This window comes from Silurus meridionalis, chromosome 21, assembly GCF_014805685.1.
Source record: "Silurus meridionalis isolate SWU-2019-XX chromosome 21, ASM1480568v1, whole genome shotgun sequence".
Taxonomy (NCBI): domain Eukaryota; kingdom Metazoa; phylum Chordata; class Actinopteri; order Siluriformes; family Siluridae; genus Silurus; species Silurus meridionalis.
This window is the reverse complement of record NC_060904.1, coordinates 18,870,811-18,894,530: the sequence shown is the minus strand read 5'-3', so window position 1 is coordinate 18,894,530 and position 23,720 is coordinate 18,870,811. Positions and strand designations below refer to the sequence as shown.

Below are 23,720 nucleotides of genomic sequence, written 5' to 3'. Positions count from 1 at the left end.
TGCGGTGAGAAACAGTGGAGCAACATCAGAAAGGAGTTTCTCAGAGAAGAAATGCAAAGAGTTTGAAGTTCTCATCATCTACAGTGCATCATATCATCCAAAGATTCAGAGAATCTGGAACAATCTCTGTGTGTAAGGGTCTCGGGCGGAAAACCATACCGGATGCCCGTGATCTTCAGGCCCTTAGACGCCACTGCATCACATACAGGAATGCTACTGTAATGGAAATCACAACATGGGCTCAGGAATACTTCCAGAAAACATTGTTGGTGAACACAATCCACCGTGCCATTCGCCGTCGCCGGCTAAAACTCTATAGGTCAAAAAAGAAGCCGTATCTAAACATGATCCAGAAGCTCAGGTGTTTTCTCTGGGCCAAGGCTCATTTAAAATGGACTGTGGCAAAGTGGAAAACTGTTCTGTGGTCAGACGAATCAAAATCTGAAGTTCTTTTTGGGAAAACTGGGACGCCATGTCATCCGGACTAAAGAGGATAAGGACAACCCAAGTTGTTCTCAGCGCTCAGTTCAGAAGCCTGCATCTCTGATGGTATGGAGTTACATGAGTGTGTGGCACGGGCAGCTGCACATCTGGAAAGGCATCATCAATGCTGAAAGGTATATCCAAGTCCTAGAACAACATATGCTCCCATCCAGACGTCTCTTTCAGGAAAGACCTTGCATTTTCCAACATGACAATGCCAGAACACATACTGCATCAATTACAACATCATGGCTGTGTAGAAGAAGGATCCAGGTACTGAAATGTCCAGCCTGCAGTCCAGATCTTTCACCCATAGAAAACATTAGGCGCATAATAAAGAGGAATCAGGAATCGGGTTTGTATATCTCTGATTCACACAGCATTAATCCCCTTTTTTTACTGTAACTTCACTACTTCATACACATACACAACTTCACTACAATCTTAAATATCTTCCTTTTTCATCATCTATATTTTGCAAAACTATGGTCATTTTTTATTGAGTAATTTACTTTGAAAACGTAAGTAAATTGTAAGGCTAAAACTTTAGAACTTTAACTCAAGTGAAAGTTTAAAGGGACAATTTTACTTTTACTGAAGTCACATTTTACCGAATGTCTCTACTCTCTCAACCATCCCCCGCCCACTGATCCACCCCGCATGCGCATAATTACAGCCCGGATTGGCTCGGTGCTGTTTCCGGGTTTAGAGAGATAATCGGTTATTTTTTGTTAATAAGCGACAGCGGGAGAAAATTATAATGTAAGAATTATTTAAGAATAATTCAGAACTCAAACATATGTAATAAAATAGATTATCTGAGAAGACTTCCGTTCTGGCTGCGTGTTGAAGGTCAGGGTTTTACAGGAGGAATTGTAATTGCGTGACTCCGACTGAGGAAAGTCCACACACACACACACACACACACACACACACCTGATTAGATCTGCGGTACAGTGGTGTGACGGGTTGAGCAGGTGTAATGGGTTTACTGGGTGTACTGGGTCTGTCAGTGAGGAGTGTGAGGAGTGTGAGGAGTGTGAGGAGTGTGAGGAGTGAGATTAAGAGGTCATTCGGAGTGAACACAGGAGTGATGGAGTGCAATAAAGGACTACTGTTTCGCCAGGTAAGTTACTCTCTTACACACACACACACACACACACACACACACTGCGTAACTGTCATTCCTACAGGATTTATAACAGGTTTAATAAAGTGTCAGAGTGAAAACACACCTGGAGCTATTCACAGGTTCAGTGTTTATTACACACACACACACACACACACGTGTCATGATGATTAAGCACTTTTGTGAACATGAAAGTTTAAACTTGACAGTTGAAGATCAGCTGTAACTCACTGAATTGTTGTTTTTGTGGATTTGATGTGAACTCTGAACTCACATTCATCTGGACCGTCTCTGCTTCGAGAATGTGAAGTGTAATAAAGATAAGTTTTATCTGGTGAGTGTGGATGAACAGTAAACCACACCCTGTTCCTACACTCCTGCTCTCCACAGGGTTCAGACTTTCTCCAGCTTCTTACAGCCATCTCCATCTCCATACAGAACATCTCCATTCTTCTGCACCCAGCACTTCTATACACTCTGTAGCCTGTATTGTACATGAGGAAGTCTGCAACCCATAAGCTACTACATGTGTGTGTGTGTGTGTGTGTGTGTGTGTGTGTGTGTGTGTGTGTTTTGTAGTTGTTTGAGTCCTCCAGCAGTACCTACACGTACCTGTTGGCAGATGCGAGTTCTCGGGAGGCCGTGCTGATTGACCCGGTTCTGGAGACTGTGGATCGTGATGTGAAGCTGATTGAAGAACTTGAACTGAAACTAATTGTCGCCGGTGAATAGACACACACACACACACACACATACACACACACAGTAATGCTTTTAATTAATATTCACAGGGAACTGGTTTCAGGGTTAGGAGGCTGAAAGGGGAGAGAGAGAGAGAAATAAATAAATAAATAAATAAATAAATAGTGTTATTAAGTCTGATCATTAGGGACTTCAACATGTGCTCTTCATAGTGACTATACATTAAGTTGTTTGTGTCGGATTCTGTCATATTATACTCATAATCTTCTGCGTGACTCCGCCCCCAGCGAACACACACTGCCATGCGGATCATGTGACAGGAACTGGGCTGCTGAAGAAGCGACTGTTTGGGGTGAAGAGCGCGATTTCAAAACACAGTGGTGCTCGCGCTGACATTCTGCTGTCAGAAGGGGACGCTATTACCTTCGGAAAATACGTAACAACGAACAGCATCTTATTTACTGTGCATTTATTTACACTCATTATTTATTTACACTATTAACACTAATGATGTGTGTATGTTGGACCAGTGTGTGACAGTGAGAGAGACTCCAGGACACACAGACGGATGTGTGACATATGTGGCAGGAGACGAGTCAATGGCCTTCACTGGAGATGCTCTGCTGATCAGAGGCTGCGGGAGAACTGACTTCCAGCAAGGTCTGTGTCTCACACACACACACACACACACACACACACACACACACACACACTGATGTGATTATTTACTGAACTTCGTTAATACCATCATCAACCTCATCACCACCACTATCACCACAATCTTCATCACCATCATTACCATCATCATCCCCCTCATCATCACCATCATTACCATCATCACCACTATTACCATCATTATCACAATAATTACCAGGGGAGGGGAGAATGCTGAGGATGGAGCCACCAGGAAGGATGAAAAGAGGAAGAACAAGGAGGAGGTTTATGGATGTGGTGAGGGAAGGCATGCAGGTAGTTGGTGTGAAAGAGGCAGATGTAGAGGACAGGGGGGATGGAGACGGATGATCCGCTGTGGCGCCCCCTAATGGGAGCAGCCGAAAGAAGAAGTAGAAGATCACAGTAATTACCATCAGCACCACCACTATCTTTACAATCATCACTATTATTACCATTACCATCACTATTACCACCATCATCATCACCCTCACCACCACCACTATCACCATCATCACTATCATTACCATCACTTGCATTACCATCACCATCACTATTACCACCATCATCATTACCATCATCCCCATTACCACCACCCCCATTACCATCATCACCACTATTATCATCACCACCACTATCATTATCATCATCATCATCATCATCACTAATATCACCATTATTACCATCACCATCACCACCACTATTATCATCATCACCACTATTATCACCATTATTACCATCATCATCACTAATATCACCATTACCATCACCACTATTATCACCATTATCACCACCACCACTATCACCATCATCATTACCATCACCCTCATCATCTGCATTACCATCACCACCACTATTACCACCATCATCATTATCATCATCACCATTATTAACATCATCACTAATATCACCATCACCACTATTATCATCATCATCATCATCATCACCACCACCACTATCATCATCATCACTAATATCACCATCACCACTATCATCATCATCATCATCATCACTAATATAATCACCACCACTATCATCATCATCATCATCACTAATATCATCACCACCACTATCATCATCATCATCATCACTAATATAATCACCACCACTATCATTATCATCATCATCAATATCACCATCACCACTATCATCATCATCATCATCATTAATATCACCATCACCACTATCATCATCATCATCATCACTAATATAATCACCACCACTATCATCATCATCATCAATATCACCATCACCACTATCATCATCATCATCATCACTAATATCACCATCACCACTATCATCATCATCATCATCATCACTAATATAATCACCACCACTATCATCATCATCATCATCACTAATATCACCATCACCACTATCATCATCATCATCATCATCATCACTAATATAATCACCACCACTATCATTATCATCATCATCACTAATATAATCACCACCACTATCATCATCATCATCATCACTAATATAATCACCACCACTATCATTATCATCATCATCAATATCACCATCACCACTATCATCATCATCATCATCACTAATATCACCATCACCACTATCATCATCATCATCATCATCATCATCATCACTAATATAATCACCACCACTATCATCATCATCATCATCACTAATATAATCACCACCACTATCATTATCATCATCACTAATATCACCATCACCACTATCATCATCATCATCATCACTAATATAATCACCACCACTATCATCATCATCATCATCACTAATATAATCACCACCACTATCATCATCATCATCATCACTAATATCACCATCACCACTATCATCATCATCATCATCATCACTAATATAATCACCACCATCATCATCATCATCATCATCACTAATATCATCACCACCACTATCATCATCATCATCATCACTAATATCACCATCACCACTATCATCATCATCATCATCACTAATATCATCATCACCACCACTATCATCATCATCATCATCATCATCACTAATATCATCACCACCACTATCATCATCATCATCATCATCATCATCATCACTAATATCATCACCACTATCATCATCATCATCATCACTAATATCATCACCACTATCATCATCATCATCATTATCATCACTAATATAATCACCACCACTATCATCATCATCATCATCACTAATATCACCATCACCACTATCATCATCATCATCATCACTAATATCATCACCACCACCATCATCATCATCATCATCATCATCATCACCACCACCATCATCATCATCATCATTATCATCACTAATATAATCACCACCACTATCATCATCATCATCATCAATATCATCACCACCACTATCATCATCATCATCATCACTAATATCATCACCACCACTATCATCATCATCATCACTAATATCATCACCACCACTATCATCATCACCATCATGATGATCTCAACTTTTATTTGCCATTCACACTTTATTTTCAAGCCCCACCTGTCCTTTATCACCCCAAAAAATGTTCATAAAATACTTCAAGTTTAAAAATGTCTCATTTATTGAAATGTCAAATTCTAAATCAGAAGAACTGTTGTTTTTTTATTTACTTGCATTATTGGGCTTATTGTTTGTTTGGGTTGGTTTGGAATGAGAAAAATGAGAGAGAGAGAAGGTTGGATGATGTGGAGATGTGAAGCAGGATGTAGATAGGATTAGTAAGGAGGAAGTGAGAGCAGCTATTAAGAGGATGAAGAGTGGAAAGTCGGTTGGATCAGATGACATACCGGTAGAAGCATGGAGATGTTTAGGAGAGATGCAGTGGAGTTTTTAACCAGGTTGTTTAACAGGATTGTGGAAGGTGAGAAGATGCCTGAGGAATGGAGAAGGAGTGTGCTGGTACTGATCTTTAAGAATAAGGGAGATGTGCAGACCTGCAGTAACTACAGGGAAATATTAAGTTGATCAGTCACACCATGAAGTTATGGGAAAGAGTAGTGGAAGCCAGGCTGAGAGAAGAGGTGACCATCTGTGAGCAACAGTATGGTTTCATGTCGAGGAAGAGCGTAACAGACGCATTATTTGCTTTGAGGATGTTGATGGAGAAGTATAGAGAAGGTCAGAAGGAGTTGCATTGTGTGTTTGTGGATTTAGAGAAAGCGTATGACAGGGTGGAGTGAGGAGTTGTGGTATTGTATGAGGAAGTCTGGTGTGTCAGAGAAGTATGTGAGGGTGGTGCAGGACATGTATGAGGACAGTGTGACAGCAGTGAAGTGTGCAGTAGGTACAACAGACTGGTTCAAGGTGGAGGTTGGACTGCATCAAGGATCAGCTCTGAGCCCTTTCCTGTTTGCAGTGGTGATGGACATGTTGAAGGACGAGGTCAGACAGGAGTCTCCTTGGACTATGATGTTTGCAGATGATATTGTGATTTGTGGTGAGAGTAGGGAGCAGGTGGAGAAGATCCTGGAGAGGTGGAGGTACACGCTGGAGAGAAGGAGAATGGTATTCAGTAGGAGTAAGACAGAGTACATGTGTGTGAATGAGAGGGAGGGCAGTGGAGGGTGCGATTGCAGGGAGAAGAGGTGGAGAAGGTGGAGGAGTTCAGGTACCTGGGGTCAACAGTGTAAAGTAATGGAGAGTGTGTTAGAGAAGTGAAGAAAAGAGTGCAGGCAGGGTGGAGTGGGTGGAGAAGAGTGATAGCAGGAGTGATTTGTGATAGAAGAGTATCTGTGAGAGTGAAAGGAAAGTTTATAGGACTGTGGTGAGACCTGAGATGTTGTATGGATTAGAGACAGTGGTATTGAGTAAAAGACAGGAGGTGGAGCTGGAGGTAGCAGAGCTGAAGATGTTGAGATGTTCGTTAGGAGTGATGACAATGGACAGGATTAGAAATTAGTTATTAGAGGGACAGCGCATGTAGGACGTTTTGAAGACAAGGTGATGGAGGTGAGATTGAGATGGTTTGGACATGTGCAGAGGAGGGACATGGGGTATATCAGTAGGAGAATGCTGAGGATGGAGACACCAAGAAGGAGGAAAAGAGGAAGACCAAGGAGGAGGTTTATGGATGTGGTGAGGGAAGACATGCAGGTAGTTGGTGTGAAAGAGGCAGATGTAGAGGACAGGGGGGGTATGGAAACGGATGATCCGCTGTCGCGCCCCCTAATGGGAGAAGCCGAAAGAAGAAGTTTGTTTGGGTTGGTTTGAATGAATAAACTTAATTTTTAAAAGAGTAAATCATAAATGAAGATTAATGAAAAGCACCAAAAAATTGTATAAATCCTGCCGTTCATTGTGCCCCACCTGTCATGCCTTTATTTCCCACTAGAGGGCCGCAGCCCCACACTTTATTTGGTGTGCAATACCCCACACAGCCACTCAGAGGCAGTAAAGTGACTTTATTTTCTCTGATTTCAGGCTGTGCAAAGAAACTTTACGAATCTGTCCACAAGAAAATCTTCACGTTACCTGGACACTGTCTGATTTACCCTGCACATGACTACAAAGGTGTGTGTGTGTGTGTGTGTGTGTGTGTGTGTGTGTGTTAAAGTCCTATGTAATTTGTTGTAAATTTGTGTATAAAATAGGAGTTTGAGATGATGTGTGTGTGTGTGTGTGTGTGTGTGTGTGTGTGTGTGTGTGTGTGTGTGTGTGTGTGTGGTGTTGGGGGTTTGGGGGTGTTTGCAGGACAGACCGTGTCCACAGTGGAGGAGGAGAGAAAGTTTAACCCAAGATTAACTCTCTCTGAGGAGAAGTTTGAGGAAGTTATGAAAACCTGAATCTTCCAAAACCGCCAAGATCGGTACTGACTTCCTGTTTACTGTTTATTTACAGATGTGTGTGTGTTATTTACAGGTGTGTGTGTGTGTTATTTATAGATTTGTGTGTGTGTTATTTACAGATGTGTGTTATTTACAGATGTGTGTGTTATTTATAGATGTGTGTGTATTTATAGATGTGTGTGTTTTTACAGGTGTGTGTGTTATTTATAGATGTGTGTGTGTGTGTGTGTGTTATTTATAGATGTGTGTGTTATTTATAGATGTGTGTGTTATTTATAGATGTGTGTGTTATTTATAGATGTGTGTTATTTATAGATGTGTGTTTTTATAGATGTGTGTGTTATTTATAGATGTGTGTGTTATTTATAGATGTATTTATAGATGTGTGTGTGTGTTATTTATAGATGTGTGTTATTTATAGATGTGTGTGTTATTTATAGATGTGTGTGTTATTTATAGTGTGTGTGTGTGTGTTATTTATAGATGTGTGTTATTTATAGATGTGTGTGTTATTTATAGATGTGTGTGTATTATTATTTATAGATGTGTGTGTTTTTATAGATATGTGTGTTATTTATAGATGTGTGTATTATTTATAGATGTGTGTGTGTGTTATAGATGTGTGTGTTATTTATAGATGTGTGTTATTTATAGATGTGTGTGTGTTATTTATAGATGTGTGTGTATTATTATTTATAGATGTGTGTGTGTGTTATTTATAGATGTGTTTTATAGATGTTATTTATAGATGTGTGTTATTTATAGATGTGTGTGTGTGTGTGTGTTATTTATAGATGTGTGTGTTATTTATAGATGTGTGTGTGTGTGTGTGTGTGTGTGTGTGTGTTATTTATAGTTGTGTGTGTGTTATTTATAGATGTGTGTGTTGTTTATAGATGTGTGTGTTATTTATAGATGTGTGTGTGTGTGTGTGTTATTTATAGATGTGTGTGTTATTTATAGATGTGTGTGTTATTTATAGATGTGTGTGTGTGTTATTTATAGATGTGTGTGTTGTTTATAGATGTGTGTGTGTTATTTATAGATGTGTGTGTGTTATTTATAGATGTGTGTGTGTGTGTGTGTGTTATTTATAGATGTGTGTGTTATTTATAGATGTGTGTGTTATTTATAGATGTGTGTTATTTATAGATGTGTGTGTGTGTTATTTATAGATGTGTGTGTGTGTGTTATTTATAGATGTGTGTGTTATTTATAGATGTGTGTGTTATTTATAGATGTGTGTGTTATTTATAGATGTGTGTATTATTTATAGATGTGTATTATTTATAGATGTGTGTGTTATTTATAGATGTGTGTTATTTATAGATGTGTGTGTGTGTGTGTGTGTTATTTATAGATGTGTGTTATTTATAGATGTGTGTGTGTTATTTATAGATGTGTGTGTTATTTATAGATGTGTGTGTGTTATTTATAGATGTGTGTGTGTGTGTGTGTGTTATTTATAGATGTGTGTATTTATAGATGTGTGTGTATTATTTATAGATGTGTGTTATTTATAGATGTGTGTGTGTGTGTTATTTATAGATGTGTGTATGTTATTTATAGATGTGTTATTTATAGATTATTTATAGATGTGTGTGTTATTTATAGATGTGTGTGTGTTATTTATAGATGTGTGTGTGTTATTTATAGATGTGTGTTTGTGTTATTTATAGATGTTATAGATGTGTGTGTGTGTTATTTATAGATGTGTGTGTGTGTGTGTGTGTGTTATTTATAGATGTGTATTATTTATAGATGTGTGTTATTTATAGATGTGTGTTGTTTATAGATGTGTGTTATTTATAGATGTGTGTTATTTATAGATGTGTGTGTGTTGTTTATAGATGTGTGTATGTTATTTATAGATGTGTGTTATTTATAGATGTGTGTTGTTTATAGATGTGTGTTATTTATATGTGTGTGTGTGTGTGTTATTTATAGATGTGTGTGTGTTATTTATAGATGTGTGTATTATTTATAGATGTGTGTGTGTTTATAGATGTGTGTGTTGTTTATAGATGTGTGTGTTATTTATAGATGTGTGTGTGTGTGTTATTTATAGATGTGTGTGTGTTATTTATAGATGTGTATTATTTATAGATGTGTGTGTGTGTTATAGATGTGTATTATAGATGTGTGTTTATAGATGTGTGTGTTATTTATAGATGTGTATTTATAGATGTGTATTATTTATAGATGTGTGTGTTTATAGATGTGTGTTTATAGATGTTATTTATAGATGTGTGTGTGTTATTTATAGATGTGTGTATGTGTTATTTATAGATGTTATAGATGTGTGTGTGTGTGTTATTTATAGATGTGTGTGTGTTATTTATAGATGTGTGTTGTTTATAGATGTGTGTGTGTTATTTATAGATGTGTGTGTGTTATTTATAGATGTGTATTATTATTATTTATAGATGTGTATTATTATTTATAGATGTGTGTGTTGTTTATAGATGTGTGTGTGTTATAGATGTGTGTGTGTTATTTATAGATGTGTGTGTGTGTTATTATAGATGTGTGTGTTATTATAGATGTGTGTGTTATTTATAGATGTGTGTGTGTTATTTATAGATGTGTGTGTGTGTGTTATTTATAGATGTGTGTGTTGTTATTTATAGATGTGTGTTATTATTATTTATAGATGTGTGTGTTATTTATAGATGTGTGTGTTGTTTATAGATGTGTGTGTTATTTATAGATGTGTGTGTGTGTTATTTATAGATGTGTTATTTATAGATGTGTGTGTTATTTATAGATGTGTGTATTATTATTATTTATAGATGTGTATTATAGATGTGTGTTATAGATGTGTGTGTGTATTATTTATAGATGTGTGTGTATTATAGATGTGTTATTTATAGATGTGTGTGTTATTTATAGATGTGTGTATTATTATTTATAGATGTGTGTTATTTATAGATGTGTGTGTATTTATAGATGTGTGTGTTATTTATAGATGTGTTATTATTATTTATAGATGTGTGTATAGATGTGTGTGTGTGTGTGTGTGTGTGTTATTTATAGATGTGTGTGTGTTATTTATAGATGTGTGTGTTATTTATAGATATGTGTGTGTTATTTATAGATGTGTGTGTTATTTATAGATGTGTGTGTGTTATTTATAGATGTGTGTGTGTGTTATTTATAGATGTGTGTGTGTTATTTATAGATGTGTGTGTGTTATTTATAGATGTGTGTTATTTATAGATGTGTGTGTTATTTATAGATGTGTGTGTGTGTTATTTATAGATGTGTGTATTTATAGATGTGTGTTGTTTATAGATGTGTGTGTTATTTATAGATGTGTGTGTTGTTATAGATGTGTATTATTTATAGATGTGTTATTTATAGATGTGTGTGTTATTTATAGATGTGTGTATTTATAGATGTTATTTATAGATGTGTGTGTGTTATTTATAGATGTGTGTTATGTTATTTATAGATGTGTGTGTTGTTTATAGATGTGTGTGTGTTATAGATGTGTGTGTGTTATTTATAGATGTGTGTGTGTTATTTATAGATGTGTGTGTGTGTATTTATAGATGTGTGTGTGTTATTTATAGATGTGTGTGTGTTATAGATGTGTGTGTTATTTATAGATGTGTGTGTTATTTATAGATGTGTGTGTTATAGATGTGTATATTATTTATAGATGTGTGTGTGTGTGTTGTTTATAGATGTGTGTGTGTTATTTATAGATGTGTGTGTGTGTGTTATTTATAGATGTGTGTGTGTGTGTTATTTATAGATGTGTGTGTTATTTATAGATGTGTGTGTTATTTATAGATGTGTGTGTTATTTATAGATGTGTGTGTGTTATTTATAGTTGTGTGTGTTATTTATAGATGTGTGTGTTATTTATAGTTGTGTGTGTTATTTATAGATGTGTGTTATTTATAGATGTGTTATTTATAGATGTGTGTGTTATTTATAGATGTGTGTGTGTTATATAGATGTGTGTGTTATTTATAGTTGTGTGTGTGTGTTATTTATAGATGTGTGTGTGTGTGTTATTTATAGATGTGTGTGTGTGTGTTATTTATAGATGTGTGAGTTATTTATAGTTGTGTGTGTTATTTATAGTTGTGTGTGTTATTTATAGATGTGTGTTATTTATAGATGTGTATTATTATTTATAGATGTGTGTGTTATTTATAGATGTGTGTGTTATTTATAGTTGTGTGTGTGTGTGTGTTATTTATAGATGTGTGTGTGTGTTATTTATAGATGTGTGAGTTGTTTATAGATGTGTGTGTTATTTATAGATGTGTGTGTTATTTATAGATGTGTGTGTTATTTATAGATGTGTGTGTTATTTATAGATGTGTGTGTTATTTATAGATGTGTGTGTGTTATTTATAGATGTTTGTGTTATTTATAGTTGTGTGTGTGTGTTATTTATAGATGTGTGTGTTGTTTATAGATGTGTGTGTGTTATTTATAGATGTGTGTGTTATTTATAGATGTGTGTGTGTGTGTGTGTGTGTGTGTGTGTGTGTGTGTGTGTGTGTGTGTGTGTGTGTGAGTTTACAGATGTGGCCGTTCCTGCAAACCTGCTGTGTGGCCTTCATGATGTTTGAGGACGAAACTCATCACTTTAATGTTCGGAAAACATTATTACTTTATTATACATAAATATATAACTACACACACACACACACACACACTCACTCTCTCTCTCTCTCTCACACACACACACACAGGGTTATTATATAGAAGCGTGTTTTGTAATGATGTAGTAATTCTCATGTAACATGTTAATATTCATCATCATAAATAAAGAGTTTCTGAAACTGCATCATGGAAACACACACACACACACACACACACACACACACACAGTTTGCAAGTGAAATCAGTCAGATGACACAAATTGTACATTCACTCCTGCATTTCTTTCATTTTCTCTGCAGATCGTGTGTGAGTGCAAGAGTATTTATGTAAATGTGTGTGGAAAGGTTTGTGTGTGTGTGTGTGTATTTAGGTTAAATGCTATGTGTTTTTGTGTATGAGGGTGTGTGTGTGTGTGTGTGTGTGTGTGTGTGTGTGTGTGTGTATTCAATTGTTCTGTCATAAAAATCTGGAAATACTAGTATTCAGGTTTCATCACACCCCCCCCACCCTAAAACACACACACTGACACACACACACACAGCTTCTTGATGTTAAAACCACACAACACATAGGTCTGTAGTGGGAACATTAGTGCGTTTCCAGGTGATTCATCTCCAGGTCAGGATCTCAGTATAACTCTTTATGACTCTCTGCTCTCCCCTTCAGTCACTGCTCACAACCTTGGGGTGACTCTGGCCAATCAACTGTCCTTCTTCCCACATGTCGCTAATGCGGCTCGTTCTTGTCGATTTCTTCTCTACAACATCTGAAGGATTCGACCATTTCTGTCCACACAGGCTGCCCAGGTTCTTGTTCATTTCGAGATTTCGTTGATTTCGAGACTGGACTACTGCAGCTCTCTGCTGGCAGGTCTTCCCCTGAACGCTATTCATCCACTGCAAATGATCCAAAATGCATTGTGTTCAATCTGCCCAACTTCTCCCACACCACCCCACTGCTGCACCTCCACTGGCTTCCAGTAGCTGCACATATCAGATTCAAAACACTAATGTTCACCTACAAACCAAAAATAGACCAGCACCATCTTACCTCAGTGACCTCATCACATCCCGCACTGCACCACGCACTGCACCACACACTGCACCAGCACTGCTCCACTGGTACCACCTTATTTATCGATGGCAACTCAAAGCACTTTTGTACGTCGCTCTGGACAAAAACGTCTGATGCTTCTTCTTCTTTCGGCTGCTCCCATTAGGGGGCACGACAGCGGATCATCCGTCTCCATACCCCCCTGTTCTCTACATCTGTCTCTTTCACACCAACTACCTGCATGTCTTTCCTCACCACATCTATAAATCTCCTCCTTGTTCTTACTCTTTTCCTCCTTCCTGGTGTCTCCATCCTCAGCATTCTCCTACTGATATACCCCATGTCCCTCCTCTGCACATGTCCAAACCATCTCAATCTCACCTCCCTCACCTTGTCTCCAAAACGTCCTACATGCACTGTCCCTCTAATAAACTCATTTCTAATCCTGTCCATCGTCGTCACTCCTAACAAACATCTCAACATCTTCAGCTCTGCTACCTCCAGCTCCACCTCCTGTCTTTTACTCAATGCCACTGTCTCTAATCCATACAACATCTCAGGTCTCACCACAGTCATATAAACTTTCCTTTCACTCTCACAGATACCCTTCTATCACAAATCACTCCTGCTATCACTCTTTTCCACCCACTCCACCCTGCCTGCACTCTTTTCTTCACTTCTCTAACACACTCTCCATTACTCTGCACTGTTGACCCCAGGTACCTGAACTCCTCCACCATCTCCACCTCTTCTCCCTGCAACCGCACTCCTCCACTGCCCTCCCTCTCATTCACACACATGTACTCTGTCTTTCTCCTACTGACTTTCATGCCCCTTCTCTCCAGCGTGTACCTCCACCTCTCCAGGCTCTTCTCAACCTGCTCCCTACTCTCACCACAAATCACAATATCATCCACAAACATCATAGTCCAGAGAGAGTCCTGTCTGACACGGACGTCTGCTAAATTCCGCAAATGTAAATGTAGACATAACTAGAACGGGACATTTCCTGAAGAAAATGTAAGTAGTGCTTGCCGGTGCGAAACTCGACACCCCGGCCGTGTTGTTTCTAGAGGTGTGCGTTGTTTTAGTACTGGGAGAGACGAGCGTGTCGATGCCTCACACGCTCGGTTTGTGGCTTTTATTTCGAGGTGATGAAACGCGGACTCACGTCAACACGGCACTCCACCGGAGGTTCCCGGGACCGGACCGAGCAGATTGATGTGTGACACGTCCGGGTCGGAGCGGGTTGAGCGACGCTGTAAAATACTAGGGTTGTGGTATGGGCGTGGCATATGTTGTAAAGTGCCGGCCAAAAATCACCCAGGGCTCAACTCCCCCCACCGTGCCGAGCGTTTTGACATATCGCACGCCCTTTTCCAAGCGTGTTTGTTGTGTGCCCCATTCGAGCTAATGGTGTGGGTGTGGCTTGATGTGACGTCACGTGAGCTCACTATATGACGAAAATGCAACTGTCTGTGCTGTGCTGAGTCCGTTGATATGTCACATGTCCCCTTCCTGCATTTTTAACCCCCCGCCCCCCCGGGTCGGATTCCCCATTCATTGTCTACGGGAGCCTGTTTGATGCAAAATTCCCGGAATTCCGAGCGGATCCGGAATTCCCGGGCCATATTGTTGTGACCGGCTCCAGATCCCCTACGAGTGGACATGCTGTATGCGCGTGTCGGACGATCGAGGGCTGAGCCGTGGCTTGATATTTTAATTTCCCATTCATTTTCTATGGGGCACTTATTGCCCCCTAGCTATTGACCCCCCAGGTCAAAATATTGGGACGTTCGGGAGGGCAGCCCGGAAGAGTGGATATGCCGTATTTGCGTGTCGGGTGAACAGGGGGCCTAAAAAAGCCAAAAAACGGACAAGACCTCTTGTAACCTGGAATTTTTGGGTGTTTTTGCCGTTTTGCCCCACTTTGCCAGGGGTATTTGTATCATTGCGATACAAATACCGGTAGAAAATTCGCCACTCGGCCGTATCATTTCATATTTGTATCATTTCATATTTGTATCATTTCAACAAATACCGGTAGAAGAATTTTCAACCGTTTTCCCCTATTCATTGTCTATGGGGCCTGTTTGACGCGGAATTCCCGGAATTCCAAAGGGCTCCGGAATTCCGGGACCATATAGTTGCGACCCGCTCCGGACCCTGTACGAGATGATATGCCGTACGTGCATGACGGACGCTCGAGGGTCGAGATATGACGCGCCGAAATTTTCCCCATTCATTTTCTATGGGGAAAAAGACGCACGTTTTGGGCACGGGATCGAAAGTGGGCGTGGCGAATGCTTATAAAAGTAATAGCACAGCTCACACGAACAGGCCGCACGGTTTGTGGGATCAGTCATGGTGCTGTGTCAAAAACTGCGGGCGTAGTGACGTGCCGAAATCCTAGTCCTCTGCCACGGCATTGTAATAGTAGTGCTTTTCTAAAATACAGACACCTGGCAACCCTAGATCACTTTCTTCAAAACTGGCAACCCGGTAGTCTCCGCCTCACCTGTGTGTGTGTGTGTGTGTGTGTGTGTGTGTGTGTGTGTGTGTGTGTGTGTGTGTGTGTGTGTGTGTGTGTGTGTGTGTTTTAAACCCGGACAGTGCTGACACTCCGGTGTGCTCGCGCTCTCAGAGCTGTGCCGTGTAAAGTGAACGAAAGTAACCCCGCTGCGCAAAACAGATCGGAACCGGAACGTGGACTCGTAGTGGCCTTCACGCAGATCTGCTGATCTTCACTGTGAGGTTTTTCCTGAATGTGGAGCTCCATGGAAATCTCTGCTCCAGCGCGTGCGGAATACTGAACCGGAAGTGTGGAACAGGTAGGTGCTGATGATCGGGTGCGTTTCTGCCGCTAGTTTATAAACTCACAACTTCATACACAGTTTAAACTGTGTGTGTGTGTGTGTGTGTGTGTGTCATATAAGTTACACGTGATATACGCTACATGAAGGTGCGCGCGGTTTAGAAAGATTTAATGCTTAACTGCTTTAATGTGGTGAAGTGTGTTACAGCAGATCAGAGGTGTGTGTGTGCGCGCGCTGACAGGTTTATAGGCGGTGTGTGTTATCGGGACGCTGGTACTCAGGTCATGTGTAAATCACGGCAGTGTATTGTGAGTGTTGTGTATTACACTGCATTAGTGTGTGTGTGTGTTATTGTGTGTATTATTTTGTTTTCAGCAGCTGTGTTTAAATCAATCATTAATGTTTTAATTGTTGATCACTTAATAAAATCGAAATCAGATCAGTATTTTGTTGTGACACCGTATGGATTTCGTTTCTTCCTTCTACACACTCTGTACACTTACACAAAGTGAGGGACTTTTGTAGGATCAGTGTCAGGTGTGTGATGAACCGAAGCAGGTGCTGATGATAATCAGTTGGAATCTGAATTTGAAGGTTGAAACCCAGTGATGAAGTGAAACAGAAACAGCTGTGGAGGAGCTTCAAACTGGGTGAGGAGCCAAACTGCTACTAAGGTGGGATTGTGGAAGACAGTTTCATGTACCAGGTCCTACAGCATTGCAAGACTGAGCACAGCAACAAGACACAAAGGATTTCTACTGCATCAGCAAAGTGTCTCCCAGTAAAAGATCTAAAAGCTTTTAAGATTTGGTACAAGAGGCACAAGAAATGGGCGATGTTGAGGAGTATAGACACAGTGGACAACCAAGGAAACTTAATGTAGTGAAAGAAGCTTACTTTCCTTCAACATCAGAAGCTGTCCAACAGTGCCCTCTGCAAAAAACTAGTAGGACCCAGGTACACCTATCTACTATCTGAAGAAGTCTGGCCAGAAGTGATCATTGTCTGAAATCTGCAAGAAAACGGAGGAACTGTGAGGCAAAAATGGCAGAAGTCAAAACCTGAAATATTTGTCTGTAGAGGAAGGCATTATAATAATGAATGAAGCATGGTGGAGGTTTCCTGCAGGTTTGGAGCTGAATTTCTACAGATGGAGTTGAAGATATGGTCAGGATTAATGGTGTCCTAAATGCTGAGAAATCCAGGCAGATACTTCTCCGTCATGCAGAACTATCAGAGAGGTTGTCCTCAAATTTATTCTGCAGCAGGACAACACCCCAAACATACATCCAATGTCATTAAGTACTATCTTCTGAGTAGAGAAGAACAAGGAGAGTCCTGATATCAACATCATCATGTCTATCTAAAATTACATAAAGTGACAGAAGGATTTGAGGAGCCTCAATCCACAGATGGTCTGTGCTTAGTTCTCCAAGATGTTTGGAACTAACTACCTCTAAAGATCCTTTAAAAACTGTGGGTAAGTGTACCTAGAAGAATTGATGATCTTTTGCAGGTAAACAGAGTCACACCAAATACTGATCTGGCTTTTTCTTCTGTTCAATGACTTCAGTTTTTGTTCATTAATAAAAATAATTTCTGAACACTTTTATTTTTGAAAGAGTTTTTACTCTACAGTAGAGTCCTGAGTGGGCTGTCCTTCTGTGTGTGTGTGTGTGTGTGTGTGTGTGTGTGTGTGTGTGTGTGTGTGTGTGTGTGTGTGTGTGTGTGTGTGTGTGGACGTGTGTACACATGTATGTGTGTGTGTGTGTGTGTGTGTGTGTATACGTGTGTATGTGTGTTTGTGTTCTCTAGATCGCACTTATGGTTATTACAGTTAGATTGATCAGTGTGATGGAACTTTTCAGAGGTTCTGAAGATTTGTGTGTGTGTGTGTGTGTGTGTGTGTGTGTGTGTGTGTGTGTGTGTGTGTGTGTGTGTGTTTTAACTACAAGGAAAAACTTTACTGAAAATGCAAGCGGTTTCTAAAAATAGTCAAAATTACTGAGTTGAACATCTGGATAAACTGTGAGTGTGTGTGTGTGTGTGTGTGTGTGTGTGTGGTTGTGTGTTGTGTACAGTACACAGACTGGGATGATGATGGTATGTATTGTGATTAAATATGGGAGCTGCATTCTGATTGGATATTAAGATGCATTCTGATTGGACGGGGAGCTGCATTCTGATTGGATGGAGAGCTGCACTCTGATTGGACGGGGAGCTGCACTAAGTTGGCGCTGTACTAAATGAGAGAATAAGGTTATGAAGGAGGAGGAGTTTTTCCTTCACCACAGTCGCCACCGGTTTGTTCATCAGGACAAATTTACAACTTCATTTTTATCTCCACAGTATCTGTGTAAAGCTGCTCTGAGACAATGTCCATTATTGAAAACTCAATACACATAAACAAATGTAATTTAACTGAATTATGAAGGTGTTATAACAGAAGTGGTGGTGATGATAAACGTGAGAAATCGTCTTCACAAAATTACATCAACAATAGGAACAGTGTGTGTGGAGCTCCCCAGACTTGTCAAACCCGTCCCCTTCCCGACACTGGTTCACCCTTCAGGAATGTGTGTGTCACTATACCCTGTACCCTGTAATGTACACACACACACACACACACACACACTCAGGTCTGGTGTGAGCATCTCAGTGAGAACTGTACCACTCACTTACACACTGTTTTTCATATCAACATACATAATCATTTAATTGTGTGTGTGTGTGTGTGTGTGTGTGTGTTATTGGTTGGTTGTAAAACTGGAATATCCGGAGAATGAATCTTATTGAGTAGATTGACTGACAGGTGTGACGCCACCCTTCTTACACTCAGCACAATAATCCAGTTTGTACCAAAGTTAACACCACTTCACACAAACACACACACACATAACCAACTACACACACACACACACACACACATAACCAACTACACACACACATTTAACCAACTACACACACACACACATATACACACATAACCAATTACACACACACATAACCAATTACACACACACACGTCACCAACTACACACACACACATACACATAACCAACTACACACACGGATACACACATATAAAACCAACTACACACACAGATACACACACATATAAAACCAACTGCACACACACATGCACACACACACACAACCAATTACACACACACATACATATAACCAACTGCACACACATACACACATACACACACAACCAATTACACACACATGTAACTAACTACACATACATATAACCAACTGCACACACATACACATATAACCAACAACACACACACACACACACACACATATACACACACATATACATATAACCAACTGCACACACATACACACATACACATAACCAACACACACACACACACATACATATAACCAACTGCACACACACACACAAAACCAACTACACACACACACATATACATATAACCAACTGCACACACATACACACACACACACTACACACACACACAACACACACATACACATATAAAACCAACTACACACACAAAACCAACTACACAAACATATAACCAACTACACACACACACACAACCAACTGCACACACACACATATAACCAACTGCACACACACACACACATATAACCAACTACACACACATACACACACACACACATATATCAATTACACACACACACACACCACACACACACACACACACACACTCAGGTCTGGTGTGAGCATCTCAGTGAGAACTGTACCACTCACTTACACACTGTTTTTCATATCAACATACATAATCATTTAATTGTGTGTGTGTGTGTGTGTGTGTGTGTGTGTGTGTGTTTTATTGGTTGGTTGTAAAACTGGAATATCCGGAGAATGAATCTTATTGAGTAGATTGACTGACAGGTGTGATGCCACCCTTCTTACACTCAGCACAATAATCCAGTTTGTACCAAAGTTAACACCACTTCACACAAACACACACACATAACCAACTACACACACACACACACACACACCAACTACACACACACACATTTAACCAACTACACACACACACACATATACACACATAACCAATTACACACACACAACCAATTACACACACACACGTCACCAACTACACACACACATATAACCAACTACACACGGATACACACACATATAAAACCAACTACACACACAGATACACACATATAAAACCAACTGCACACACATGCACACACAACCAATTACACACGCACATATAACCAACTGCACACACACATGCACACACAACCAATTACACACACACATATAACCAACTACACACACACACACATATATATAACCAACTACACACATACACACACATATAACCAATTACACACACATGTAACTAACTACACATACATATAACCAACTGCACACACATACACACATAACCAACTACACACACACACACACATATACATATAACCAACTGCACACATACACACATAACCAACTACACACACATATACATATAACCAACTGCACACACATATACACACATAACCAACTACACACACACACACACACATACATATAACCAACTGCACACACATACACACATAACCAACTACACACACACATATACATATAACCAACTGCACACACACACACATAACCAACTCCACACATATACATATAACCAACTGCATACACACACACACACACACACACACACATATATATAAAACCAACTACACACACAAAACCAACTAAACACAGATACACACACATAACCAACTGCATACACACACACAACCAACTGCACACACACACACATATAACCAACTACACACACATACACACACACATATATCCAATTACACACATAAAATCAACTGCATACACACATATAACCAACACACACACACAACCAACTGCATACACAGATACACACACACATAACCAACTGCACACACACACACATATAACCAACAACACACACAAACACACATATAACCAACTACACACACAGATACACACATATAACCACACACACACACACACACACATACACACAGATACACACATATAACCAACTGCACACATACACATATAAAACCAACTGTACACACACATACACACATAACCAACTACACACACACACACATATATCCTATTACACACACACATATAACCAACTACACAAACATATAACCAACTGCACACACACACACACACACAACACACACACACACACACACACACACACATACATGTAACCAACTGCAAACACATACACTCACATATAACCAACTACACACAGATACACACACATATAACCAACAACATACACACACAGATACACATATAACCAACTACACACACACATACACACATATAACCAACTGCACACACATAAAACCAACTGCATATACACTCACATATAACCAACTACACACTCACAAAACCAACTACACACAGATACACACACATATAACCAACAGCACACACAAACACACACAGATACACACATATAACCAACTGCACACACATACACACACAGATATAACCAACTGCACACACATAAAACTACCTGCATATACACTCATATAACCAACTACACACACTCACAAAACCAACTACACACAGATACACACACATATAACCAACAACACACACAGACACATACACACACATATAACCAACTGCACACATAAAACCACCTGCATATACACTCACATATAACCAACTACACACACTCACAAAACCAACTACACACAGATACACACATATAACCAACAACACACACATACACACACAGATACACACATATAACCAACTACAGACACATACACACACATATAACCAACTGCACACATAAAACCAACTGCATATACACACACATATAACCAACTACACACACACATATAATCAACTACACACACACAAAACCAACTGCATATACACACATATAACCAACTACACACACACACACATATAATCAACTGCACACATAAAACCAACTGCATATACACTCACATATAACCAACTACACACACTCACAAAACCAACTACACACAGATACACACATATAACCAACAACACACACATACACACAGATACACACATATAACCAACTACACAGACACATACACACACATATAACCAACTGCACACACATAAAACCAACTGCATATACACACACATATAACCAACTACACACACACATGCACACACATATAACCAACTACATACACACACATTCACACATACTGTATAACCAACTACACAACACACACATAACCAACTACATACACATATATAACCTACTACACACCATATAAGTGTGTGTGTGTATGTGAATCTGTGTGTGTGTGTGTGTGTGTGTGTGTGTGTGTCTTTCTCTATCTGCCTGTCAATCAGAGTAACACACTTCTCTCTGTTTCATTACACTTCATTATAAAGTCTCATAATTCTGTAATGTGTTTGTTACACAACATTTATTACCAGAACCATTCATCTGATCAGTTAATTTATTGTGCTGTGTTGTGTGTGGTGTGTGTGTGTGTTTTATTTTTATCCTAACACAGTCTGTAATCTCCTAATAAGGCAGAGTGCAGAAAGACAGACATGTAAGGGGCGGGACAGAAAACTGGCACTCTGTTCCCACGCAGTGTATTCTTTCACTGTGTGTGTGTGTGTGTGTGTGTGTGTGTGTGTGTGTGTGATGTTCACTGGAGTACAATGATTATTTTAAGCAGTGTTTTGTGTCTCTGATCAAAGCCACACACACACACACACAGCTACATGTGGTAGGTAATGAAGGTCCTCAGGTTGTACACGTTGGTGGTGTTGTGTGTTTATTGACGCATCTCTTTTTCACTTTCTGTTTTCAGTTCAAATTTCCAGTTTCTCTGTTTTACCCTTCAGATGGAAATTCCCGCAAAACAATCCCATAATCCCTCACTGCAGTCACGTGACCTCTGCACAACCTTCTCACCTGCCATTAACCCTGAAACATTCATTATAATGATATTTTTAAAGGAAACCTAAAATTCTATTGCACCCTTATTTACCCCTTCACCCTTATTTACCCCTTCACCCTTATTTACCCCCTCCCCCCGCACCCTTATTTACCCCCTTAACCCCCATTCACTGCTCCTTCAATTATCATTCACCCCTATAATCCTCACTTTACCTTTCCTTCCTAATAGCCCCACCCCTGACTCTACCCTCCGTCTGACTCCTCCCACAGTCTGACTCCTCCCCTGTCTCTCGTTTTTTCTTCCAGGTGTTATGGACACACAGAAGAACCAATGGGAGCAGGGCAGGACTCCACCCTGGCTCAACCTGCGGGCTGATGGAAGAAGCTCCGCCTCTTCGGGGGCAGAATCAGACTCGGAGGGCAGCAGCAGCACTGAAAGCGAGGGGCTGAGTCCAGACGTTTTTCCTGTCAGCTGTCTGAGGCCGAAGAGTGGAGTGAATGCACACCTTCCTCATCT

The 23,720-nt window shown here is 39.8% G+C and overlaps 2 protein-coding genes across 4 annotated transcripts in view; both read left to right on the top strand.

Annotated features, from left to right (window-relative positions):
* Nucleotides 1-1,173: 1,173 nt before the first annotated feature.
* ethe1 (ETHE1 persulfide dioxygenase) lies at nt 1,174-12,571 on the top strand. Its single transcript, XM_046877479.1, has 7 exons — nt 1,174-1,609; nt 2,192-2,336; nt 2,602-2,750; nt 2,845-2,974; nt 7,397-7,486; nt 7,667-7,781; nt 12,307-12,571. Exons 1-6 carry the CDS (start codon nt 1,466-1,468, stop codon nt 7,756-7,758), a joined length of 750 nt encoding a protein of 249 aa, XP_046733435.1. The 5' UTR covers nt 1,174-1,465; the 3' UTR covers nt 7,759-7,781; nt 12,307-12,571.
* A 3,215-nt stretch (nt 12,572-15,786) lies between these two features.
* LOC124403738 (pleckstrin homology-like domain family B member 3) overlaps nt 15,787-23,720 on the top strand; it is a 20,989-nt gene continuing 13,055 nt past the window's right edge. Inside the window, exons 1-2 of one of the 3 annotated variants that reach the window (XM_046877466.1) lie at nt 15,787-16,271; nt 23,510-23,720. The exon at nt 23,510-23,720 is cut by the window's right edge and continues 100 nt beyond it. In XM_046877466.1, the coding sequence (XP_046733422.1) occupies nt 23,515-23,720 (206 nt within the window). In that variant the 5' untranslated portion in view covers nt 15,787-16,271; nt 23,510-23,514. Of the gene's footprint in view, nt 16,290-23,509 lie in introns of all 3 variants that reach the window. The other 2 variants (XM_046877467.1, XM_046877465.1) reach the window with 2 other exon arrangements.

What these genes read in the sequence shown, in the direction of transcription:
- ethe1 (XM_046877479.1), top strand. Translation starts at nt 1,466, where the DNA reads ATGGGTTTACTGGGTGTACTGGGTCTGTCAGTGAGGAGTGTGAGGAGT. An exon ending in ACTGAAACTAATTGTCGCCG is followed by an intron (nt 2,337 to 2,601) that starts GTGAATAGACAC and finishes CTCCGCCCCCAG; the next exon opens with CGAACACACACTGCCATGCG. An exon ending in CCCTGCACATGACTACAAAG is followed by an intron (nt 7,487 to 7,666) that starts GTGTGTGTGTGT and finishes GGGTGTTTGCAG; the next exon opens with GACAGACCGTGTCCACAGTG.